The sequence below is a fragment of the Oratosquilla oratoria genome, unplaced genomic scaffold (genome assembly GCF_046742065.1).
Source record: "Oratosquilla oratoria isolate Oo_2021 unplaced genomic scaffold, ASM4674206v1 SCAFFOLD87, whole genome shotgun sequence".
Lineage (NCBI taxonomy): Eukaryota > Metazoa > Arthropoda > Malacostraca > Stomatopoda > Squillidae > Oratosquilla > Oratosquilla oratoria.
This window is the reverse complement of record NW_027467751.1, coordinates 520,001-531,528: the sequence shown is the minus strand read 5'-3', so window position 1 is coordinate 531,528 and position 11,528 is coordinate 520,001. Positions and strand designations below refer to the sequence as shown.

The 11,528-nt window shown below is 40.4% G+C and overlaps 1 protein-coding gene across 1 annotated transcript in view; it reads right to left on the bottom strand.

The window, feature by feature from the left end:
• The window catches only part of LOC143024070 (alpha-mannosidase 2C1-like), a 29,069-nt gene that overhangs the window by 12,864 nt on the left and 4,677 nt on the right, over positions 1-11,528 (bottom strand). The window contains exons 2-5 of the mRNA XM_076182801.1: positions 4,883-5,041; positions 3,960-4,096; positions 3,412-3,516; positions 2,611-2,752 (exon numbers count right to left, since the gene is read on the bottom strand). Coding sequence (XP_076038916.1) covers positions 2,611-2,752; positions 3,412-3,516; positions 3,960-4,096; positions 4,883-5,021 — 523 coding nt within the window. The 5' untranslated portion in view covers positions 5,022-5,041. The remainder of the gene's footprint in view (positions 1-2,610; positions 2,753-3,411; positions 3,517-3,959; positions 4,097-4,882; positions 5,042-11,528) is intronic.

The window sequence follows — 11,528 nt, the reverse complement described above, 5'->3', positions numbered from 1 at the left end:
TTCTGTTCCTGACATTTTCATATGATATTCTATTGGAAATTTTTTTGTTTCTGAATGTAGATATCCTATTGGGAAACTTTTGGTGCATACTGTTATTCAGAACTGGGCACATCCCTAGATGTGTCCCTTAGTGTCCTGACTGACGCATATAGTCAGGACACCAAGGGACGCACCTAGGAACCACCAAGGAACATGCCCAGCTCTGCTGTTATTACTATCCACTATCACCCCATCAATCCATCTCATTCTTGATCTTCCCTTCATATTCAATCCATCTACTTCTGCCTTCCACATCCTTTTAGGTAGTCTTTCTTCACTCATTCTTTCCATGTGCCCGAACCATCCCACTGTTTACTGATCAACCCCATCTGCCAGCTCACTTTCTATCCTCACTTTTCCTCATCTCTTACTTCATCCATCCTTATAATCCCCCTGTGGTAATTATTATTGGGAATATTAGTGCTTACCTCGGTTCAGGAACTTTCCCTTGAGGTGTTATTTTCTTTCTATTCAGGAGCCTACCCTGAAACTTCAAACCACGCCCATCGCAACTTTAAATAAGATACGATTAAACTCCCCTCCCTTTTATTTATTAAATCTATGAAGTGATTTTGGTTTGATAAATCGGGAAACTTTGAGAAATTACTTAAAGTAAAGGTTAATCCGTGGCTTCGAGCTTTATTCGAACACATAAGAGTCCCTCCAAATACGGCCACTATCGTTGAGCCTGAACAGCAGATCACCCAGAGCTCTGGTTCCTGATAGACAATTCTTAAAACCAACGGCAAGGGACTTTTTTACGTCTTTACATCAGAAGCCTTCACGTTCAACCTTATTTCAGACCACTAGTCTTTGAACGTACCAAGTAAGTTATCAGACATCCTAATGAATTATTAAACTGTAATTACCATACCCCATCCTACTTCTCAAACACATTACATTTCTCCTTTCTGCCTCCCTTACATTCCAAGTCTCTGCCCCTTCCAGAGTTGTAGGCATAATCATGGCTTCATATTGTCTTTCTTTGTGTCCATGCTCGGGTACCTATTTTTCTTGACACTTCATTCTGTCAAGACATATACTTGCTTTCTTCACTCTACAGTTTACGTCCAACCCCATTCCTTGAGTCCCTGCTATTTATAACCCTAAATATTTATTGTTCTTCTCACAGGCAGGCACAATTTGAAAATATTAAAGTCTGATTAGCGATTCCCAAAAAAAAACAAAGACAATGTTGACCTGGATTAACTGCAAATCATTTTAAATTTTTGGGAGTCTGACTGCGATCATCCGATTCGTTTGGCGCGGGTTAGTCTGATTCAATTATCTGATTTGAAAATGTAAATCCAATTAATCGGATAATCGGACTTCCGATCAGACCGCCTGCCTCTGGTTATTCTCATAATTTCTTAAGTAAGATATGATAACAACAATGGAAAACCTACAATGGCTGGCAAATCCAAGGACCCTCCAACGGATCTCTCTGGAAAGAAACTCTGGACTGCTCTCTGTGTTATATTGGTGTATTTACCTAGTTGTATTTTACAGGAAGAGAGCTATGCTCGTAGTGACCCGCTTTTGTATCTTTCAGCATCCAGTTTGATCCTAAATTCTTACATAGTTTTTGCATTCACTGTTTCCTCATTCAACTTGTTCCAGATATCTACCACTCTGTGTGGGAAGCTATTCTTTTTCAGATCTCTTCTATAACTATCCTTTTTAATTTTTTTATGTCCTCTTGTTTTTCTTTTATCCCATTTTAGTGTGTGTGTGTGTGTATTTACCTAGTTATATAATATGGGAGGTGTGTCAATGTTAGTGGCTGACAGTAGGAAGGGAACAGTCACTGACTGTAAACTCTCCATGTATAAGAAAAAGAAAAAAAAAGTTGATAGAGAGGTCACTGACTAAACTCTCCATGTGTATAAAAAAAAAAAAAAAAAAAAAAAAAAAAAAATGATAGAGAGGTCCAGTCCAGATTGTTGACCCTTCCGCACTGCACCTCCTATTGGTTGCAGGTGGAAGAGTTGTCGAGTTTTGAAAATGGGCTGCTCCGCTACCCATCTTCCAGGACCACCCACCACAAGCAGGTATTCATCATTGGTCTCTCCTGCATAACAAATCTGGGAGGATGGACTGACTGAAAGACCGACTTGAGGCATTCCCTTCCACTCACTTCTCCTCAGTCTCACATAACTTACCAGATGCAGCAACCTACCCACAACTGATGGGTTCCAGCTCAAAACTGATGTAAGCCACATTTAAGTAAACTAAACACCTTTCTTAAGTCTTCCATGCAGTTAGGATTTCTTCTCTCTGGAAGAACTAATCTCATTTTTCAAAGTTTTATTATCCCTCTCACCCTTCTTTCCTTAGTTAGCTCAGTCCAATTATATTACCTTAAAATGTTTATAGTTCTAAACCAAACAATAAGGTATTCATGACTCTTGATATTTCCCTTTCAGCTCCTGCGGGTTTCACCATTCCTGTCACCTTCCATTTTTCTCCCTGATGACCACCAGATCTACATTCAAATTTAGGAGAAAAAGTGGAGCTCCTTTACATGCACCTGTGTATGAGGTGAGTTCCCTCTAATTTGTCTCAACTTACTTATCAAGCCATCCTTCTCCATCTTGAATGTCTTGTTGCAAGCCATTTCAATGTACACCTTCTGCTGTTTTCCTGCAACCATGGCATCGCTTCGAAGAGGGAAGGTTGTGCGCATTTCATGCCCAGTCCCACTGGAGAGTCCCTGGATTTAAAATATAATTCAAGTCAGTTTCTTGCTTAAAGGAAAATTTCAATACTTCCCATATCACTGTTTCTCTTGCATCAGAACACAAATCTGGGTGCATCACCGCCAGCCAGGTAGCGTATTACCGCTGGACTGGTAGTGTGTTACCAAAAAACCTGGGGTCCATTTCCGTCAATGCATATCATATGTATATACAATGTAACAATTCACTTTTAATTCCATGCCATCGCAGTCGAGACTAACGAGGAGCTCAAAGAAAGCATATATATTTTGGAAATTGAAACGTGGTCGAGCCGAGGACTCGAACTCAGCTCAGACGTGACAAAGTGTCAGTGACTTATCCCATTGTGCTATCAAGAGAGATAACACAGTGGGCTAAGTCAGTGATGCTTTGTCATGTCCAAGCCGAGCTCGAGTCCTCGGCTCAACCACGTTTCAATTTCCAAAATATATATATGCTTCCTTTGAGCTCCTCATTAGTTTCAACTGCAATGGCATGAAATTAAAAGTGAATTGTGGTTTTAAAGATGTTAACCTGTTCACTGGGAACCATTCAGTGTATGTATATACAGTGTGTATATGCATACCTATATATATAGATTTTTCGGTAATGCACGACCTTTGTGGCGGTAATGCACCCAGCTCTGCCAACTTACCTGAAGAGGTTCGCCACGGCTGCTCCAGATCATGGCCTCATTCTGGCTCTTCCACACCAATACCACTTCTTTATCCTGCCAATCTAGTGGAATGGTGAACCTGACCTGCAATAATCAGAATGAAAAATCTATATGGCATCACCTCTTGTAAACATATACAGTGGTATCTATGGACTAGAACACCCCAAACGTCAAATTTTGTTGGAACTTGAACAAAAACATAGCTATTTAAGGTACTGCATTCTATGTGTATGCTTCAATAAAAAGATAGTCTTTAACAATTTTCTTTGATTTAAAATATTAAAAAAGGTAAAAAGTATGAGATTGTGTTCTATATACACTGTTTTACATTACTGTTCAAAAAAAAAAAATTGGAATTTGTGCTTTTTAGAATTCAAATGGCCTCCAGGAAATACCCTGATGCACCACTGGACTGAAAAGTTCTATTAGCATTTTTCATTATCAGCAGGCCTACATCCAGTCTCTGTCTTCACTGTGTAGATGGCTGAAAAGAAAAATATGTATGCCAGTAGTATATGAATATATACCTTGAACCAGTGAGTTGTCCATGTCGGTCCAAAGGACTGTCCGATGTCGATGGGAGTGAAACTCTGAACAGCAACTTGATTGAAGGTCCAATTTTGCCAGCTCCCCTCACCTCCTGGCATTTTCCAGTAAAGTATCTCTGTTTGAAAGAGAAAGCCCAGTTGATTAGTTGCATTATCCTTAGGAGATTGCATATTCTGTTAACCTCTTCGATACAGTGATGCCTTCGTAGGTGTCACGTGGTGTGAGTGGGTATATGAGAATGCCAGCATTAGCGTCTTGATTATAGTTATTTTGTTGCTGTAGCTGAGTAACCCCTGAATTCTGTGAACTGGTTTGATCATGTTTTCTGTGTTTATCATTACTCAGAGTTAAAGAGAATGAGTAATACAGCAGTGACTATTTTATATCGTGAGTAGTGTGATGCATCGTACATTAGGCATCCGATGCTGCACATGAGAATTTGACTCGTATTGAAGAGGTTAACCCCTTCAATACGGGCCAAAATCTCGTGGGCAGCATTAGCTGCCAGTCGTGTGATGTTGCGTCATAATACTCGCATTATAAAAAATAATGTTACCACTGTATTGCTCGTTCTCTTTCACCCATGAATTTTGATAACCATAGAAAATATGATGAAGCCAGTTTACAGAGTATGGGGGTCACACAGGTACAACTACAATATATATAATCAAGACGCCAACATTGGCATCCTCGCGTACCCACTTGCTCCTCATGACGCCTACGCAGGCGTCATCATATCGAAGGAGTTAACCTTAAAAATTGATCAAAATATCTTTATTCACCTCATGAGGCATCCTAATCATTTATGTTTAACAGACAATAGGATAAAATAACTGATCTATCCACACCCTACAGAACAATTCTTAAAAAGATCCACAGTACCACGAGAAAATGTACTGACCATCGAAAGGTTGTTTCATAGGATGCACCTTTCCTTTCAGGTTGACATCAGTAAAATATGTATCGGAGATGTACTTCTCAATACGTTCCAATGTGGAACGTTTATGCTTGTGAAGGCTTGCAACGACCTTGGAATCCATTGTTCCAACTCCAGAAGGTTCTGCGATATAGATAGAAAAGAAATCTAGATTAAGCACATGCTATAAATATCATAACATAAAAAGTATAATAATAATGATCATTTCTTAATACATACGTAGATACAAAAACATCTTTTCCCCCTTATATAGGGAATGGTCAAGCAGAGCCTTTACTTGCCTAAGTGCCACCCCTGGACAAAGTTCCTAGTGATGCCCCCCCCCCACCCCTTCCCCCATCACCACTTCCCATCTCCACCATTCCTTATTGCCTGTTATAGCTTCTACATACACATACATATACCAAGGGCTTTTTCCCCTTACTTGGGGGGGTAGCCAAAAAAAAAAAAGGCATAGAAACCATTCCCACCCATTCCATTTCCTATATATTCCACTCCCCTCCACCCTCCCTCTTATCTTGGCACCTCCTGGATGATGGGTCATCATTATAGCTTCTGACTTGTGAAATGATTAAACAGATTTCAAAAATGTTATTAAATGTCCCTATTGCAGAAAGGATATGGGAAAAATATTCCACATTCTATTGATTCTAAAAGCAAAATTCGTACATTACGGTAAAATATTCATGGCTGCTTTGACCTTTTTTTATTATGATTATTTTGTTAGCCTTGTGGGTGCCATGTCCAGACTAGAATTGCCACCCCCCCTAAATGTGCTACCTCAGGCCATAAGCACTCCCCCTCCCCCCCCTCCCCCCATGTGAGGGCCCTGTTGTCGAGTCAAAGCTTACAGCCAACCCACATCTCTCCAAATATTCATCACCCTTCCTATTTTAGCACTTCATGGAAAAAGGGTCATCCCTGGCTCCTGCCACACCGCTCAGGTCAAAGGCATTGCAGCATGGCAGTGCCTCCACAGTCACGGCTCGACTGCGCAGTGGTAGCGTTCGTAACTGCTACTTCAGTGGACCAAGTTTGAATCTCACCCAGGACTGGAATAATTTCAGTATCACTGCACTGCAAGCTGTTACTCCAACTCTTGTCGGTGGGGAGTTGGGATGTGTGTGTAAGGTCACAGCATTACCCACAGATCAGTCATATATGAGCTCTCATCTGGTATGGTAATAGCTGTCGATCACAAGTCCAACACATAATCCAAGACCATGCTGAATCACAGCAGTGCCTGACAGCTAGAGATGGATTAGCCCCATTGATTCATTATTATCATTACTAATTGTTGGATAGCAATTGTCATTGCAAAACTGGCATTATCCGGGAATTGAGCCAAGGACTTCCCACTTGCCAGGTAGGTGTGCTTACCAATTAGACCAATGTCGCCTTCAGTGATTATTTGCATATCTTCCCTTCAGCCTCACCTACTGAGTACCAGTCCAGGATTCACCATTCACCACCATGATCTTAGATCACATGTTGGACTCATGATCGACATTTATTAACCTCCTTTATGAGAGCTCAGAGTTCGTATGACCAATCTATGGTTAATACTGTGACCTTACACGCACACACACCCCAACTCCCCATCCACGAGAGTTGGAGTAACACACAGCAGAGTTACTGAAATTATTTTGGACCCTGGGCAGGAGTCAAACCCGGACCACTGTAATGGCAGGAGAGAATTCTAACCACAGCACCATGAGGTGTATGCACTTGGTCTTTGGATCATGTGTTGGACTTGTGATTGACAGCTATTTCCCTCCTGGAAGAGAGCTCAGAGCTCGTAGGTCCGATCTATGGGTAATGCTATGACCTTGCACACACACACACCCCCAACTCCCCACCCACGGGGACCTTACTCACTTCACCATAAAGGATGTATGCAAACTTGGTGCAGAGCCGTGCTAGTAGCTTATTAATTCAGTAGGCAACAAACCTCTTCTTAAACTCGAGTTGTACAGGAGAAGGTTATGGGAAAACATATCCTGCACTAATGGGGCTTAACTGATTCAATATTTGGGACTACCTTCTCAAAATAATCAGCCATCCTGAGTCCACTGCTGAACAAAGGCCTCCTTCATAGCATTCCATGATTCACACAACCATGCCAACCTCTGCCACGTCACTCCTACAAACCTCTCTATTTCATCTCTCCACCTTGTCTGGTCTCCCTCTTCCATGCTAAGAAGGAGGCCTTTGTTCAGCAGTGGACTCAGGATGACTGATTTGATTGATCGATCTCAAAATAAAATTGTCTTGCAAAAAATAAGTTAATAATTCAAAGGGTTACCCGAGAGTACATGAGCAGCTTCCGTCTACATACATACATATACCAAAGCCTTTTTCTCCCTTACATGGGAGGTAGCCAAAAAACAAAGACATAAATCCACTCCCACCCCTTCCATCCCCACATACACCACTCCCACCCATCCCCTTCCCTGCCTCTTATCTTGGCTCCTCCTGGATGACAGGTCATACCTGTAGTGATTCCTTGATTTACTTAATTGCATATATTTATTGTATACATAACTCTCCTTTATTGTATATGTAATACTCATTTATAAAACCCCTTTTACCCTAAATACAGGAGATTGGCAAGTCAAAGCATACACCCACACCCATCTCATAACCATTGCTGCCCCCACCCAACTTAGCAACCACCACACATGGGTTACAGAACCCCTTGTACTACAATGCCTCACACCAACAATCCTGAGAAAGTAACACAACGTAAGGCGGGACACCACAAGCGTAGCTCCCCTTCCCGCAAAATACAACTAGGTAAAAAGACCCAAGAGGGATGGGAAGGGCAGAGAGGATTGGGTTGGAAGAGATGGGAAGACAAAACAGGAATCAGGGGAAAAAGGGTAAAGGGATGAGAAAGGAGACAGGGAAGATGAGGGATTTGAAGAAATGAGAAAGTAAGAAGAGAAGACACGGGAGAGAAAGAATGTGATCGGACATTTGCAGGGATTTTTGTAAAGGGAGGCATGATCATATTATACCATATTATGACCATATACCTATATAGTGAATGGTATAGGGTTGCATCAAGACACACATTTCAAATTGGCCTAATAGGCATATATTTACATTACATAAATTATATTTTGACTTTCAATAAATTCACAATATATGTATTCATCGAACTATTAGGGTGTACAAGGAAAAACCATTCATTCATTTCTGAGATGGTGACTTTAATGGCCATGTAATTCACTATCAAGAAATATTAGTATGTACCGGTAATTAAATTGCATACTCGCAGTCGGAAATCAAACATACACTGATATTCTATAAACTTAAAGATTTAACGAAATGTTACATAACGACCGGCAAAGTTTGATACATCCCCATTCCATGTCGACCCAATACGACGCCCATGAATATTTATTATTATTTATATTATCATAATTTTATTCATTTATTTACTTATTATTATTACCATTTTTCCGCATCAGACCTAGTTATAGGCCAAAGGGTCCCCTGTCGACATGCTCCGCCTTTGTAATCCTTTGTAATATGGGGAAGTCTAGCAATGAAGCAATGAATCAAATTTGCCGCGCAATTGCCAATGTTGTTTCTCCCACTGTTGCCAGACGCGACGAGACCACGAGAGGCCGTGAGGTGGGAGAGAGATCGCGATAACAAAGGCACGTGCACTGCCATGATGTAGGTAGCGGTACACACGAAGCCGACGGCTGGAAGTTGGGAAAGGTCAGCGATGTTTCAGTTTCAGACTATAGGGAACCAGGATTCATTCTAGCATGTTCCATCCCACTTTGTTAAAATATTTTAACCCTGCATACGAATTTAAGCAGCTTGGGTTTTTATTTGGTGTTTCGGTGTTCGAAATTATGGAATTCTGGCAAAATTAGCTTAACTGGCAACTCGAAACAATACGGGTAGCAACTGTGACATGACTAGTATGTGACGTGACCCAGTTTGGGGAGTTGGAACGGCTAATCCGACGGCGATATTCATCTCTAATTTCAGTATTTCTCAGATTGCACTGAATTTTATTTTGTCCTCAAATCATTATACTTCCATGTAGTCGAGCAGGGATGGGAGGACAAGAAATAAGTAATCGGGAAATGGTTGTGAAAGGATAATAACTGACGCTGCCAATAAGGATTTCTTGTCTTCTCTATCCACTCGTGAGTGAGTAAGGAATGAATCACCCTGTAAATGAAGCTGCGGAGATAACCCATCTTCGGCTGCCGCGTCCTGCTGTGGATATGCTGTGCCTTGCTGCATTGCTTCTGACTCAGGCAATGCGCGGGAGACAGAGCTGATAATTTGTTGACAAGGAGCCAATATAAAATGGAAAATAAATGTGTTTGGGATGGTTGGAGGGCGGGTGCATGCCTTGGCCAGCTACCCCCTTACAAGGCGGAAGAAGCCTGTTGGTATATGTGTGTGTGTATATATATATATATATATATATATATATATATATATTTGTGTGTGTATACACACCATTTTGACCTCGACCAGAGGGAAAACACTAGACATGAAAAAGTTTCGTATATATAATAGTTGTAGAACACGTTATTACCAGTGCAACGATTATGCAAGGACAATAAACACTTCTTCAGGATTTTTTGTTTCATATGCTGATAAGTCGTATGTATAGCACTACTTACCATACGTGGATGATAAACCTTTATACAGAATAATACAAGAGATAATATAGTCAGTAGGAATTCAATTGATAATACTCAACTCCCAGCCTAATTCACCGTTGAAACATTGGAACTGCATCAGAATTTTTATTTCAATACTTTGTCCACAAAGAAATGGTCGACCACCTTCGGTAGATTTTGGAATTTTTATTTCATAATAATAAAAAAGGGGGAACCATGGTATTCATATAGATGCATAGATACTTGAAATATAGCTTAGGTGATATAGTCCTACCCCAAACTATACAAGAATTCAAATCTATCCATGGTGGTTGGATTAAAATGTATAGATTAAGTTGGAATCTGTACATGGGTTGGAAGCTGGGTTTGGTACACAGGAGAATAGAAAACGGAACCTTACCAAGCGTTGCCAACCTCTGAAAATTTGTACTTGACTACGAATTGCCACCTCACAGCGTGTCCTATGAGTCATGAGTCACGATTCTCATGTAAATAGTTAATTACCTTTGTACTAGGCTTGCCGCTTTTTGAGCGTAATAAAATGATTAAATAATAACCAAGCGTTGCTCCTTTCATGCAAGTTTTAATTAAGTAAACACACGCGAACTTGTTGAGCTTCTGCCGTCATTCAGTGAACGCTGAAACTATTGGTTATTTCAAGAGGTTACAAACTTTATGGACGGGGATCGCATGTTGTCATGGACATGGATCTGCCTAGTAGGCAGACCAGCTTAAGCACCCCGAACTGGTTCTTCAGGAATAGGAAAACCTCAGTTATTCAACCCCTTAGAGAATGTGTGTGAGAGAGAGAGAGGAAGGTGCATTTGGTATGTGTATGCTATAATTTATAGTTTTCTGTCTTCATGAATCTATATACAGTATGGTTTGTAGATTGGTTTGTTCATTAAACCATACAAACTCTAAAAGGTCCTATAATGTATTATGTTATATAGTATAATTTGGCCAATAAACTAATAATAATGTGTATGTGTGTGTAATTAACCATCGTCTTGGTTCACGTGTTGGACTTGTGATCAAGAACTAGTACCTTCCCGGAGGAGAGCTTCATATCTAATATGACCCGATCGATGATGTGACCTTAAAAAAAAAAAAAAAAAAAAAAAAATCCTTGAAGGAAGCTGATGACCTTTAGTGCTGTGGTGATTTTCGGTCGAGCGCAGACCGACCTCAAACTGCTGAGTTAGCAGTCCAAGTCGGTGTTATTACTCAACTTTTCTTATGACCCTGTCCTTCAGTAAATTCTTAAAGTCCTCCATCATTTTCCTTTATCTACATTTAACTTGTGCGCGGCGCCTTCTCGAAAATACAAAGATCCAAGTATACACAATCCACCTAACCCTCTTTTTCATTGAGCACATCGACCGCTCTCGGGACAAAAACTCAACAGGTTCGTTACACAGGACCTTTCAATTCTGGATCGAAACTGGTTTAACAGGATTTCCTTCTTCAAGTATTACATCCACCCATACTTCACCTACCACTCCCATATAACTGTGTTGGTTTAGGAGACTGCTCTGCGGTTAAAATAACACTCATGGCTTCCTTGTAGTTTGGTGCCACATTCTCCTTTTTCCAATACTGTCGCGCCTTTCATTCTTCCTATGGATGCAAGAACAGCTTGTGTATTTTGTTTATTTATTCATTTATTTATTGTACTCTTTTAATGGCCAATTTGCATTTATTATTCCGAACTATGTGTTCTTGTCATTATTTGCACTTCATGTACATTGATTCATTGCCAAATAAAGTCTATCTATCTATCAACAATCCAATCTGCTCCTTGGACCTTTCTTCAAAGTTACCCATAATCTTATTTGGGATACTTCCACTTTTATGCTGTTTAATGCATTTTCTCAAATATTCCCATCTTCTTTGAAATCCCCTTTCTTGTTGAATACAATTTTTTTTTTCATTTCATCTTTTCCTTT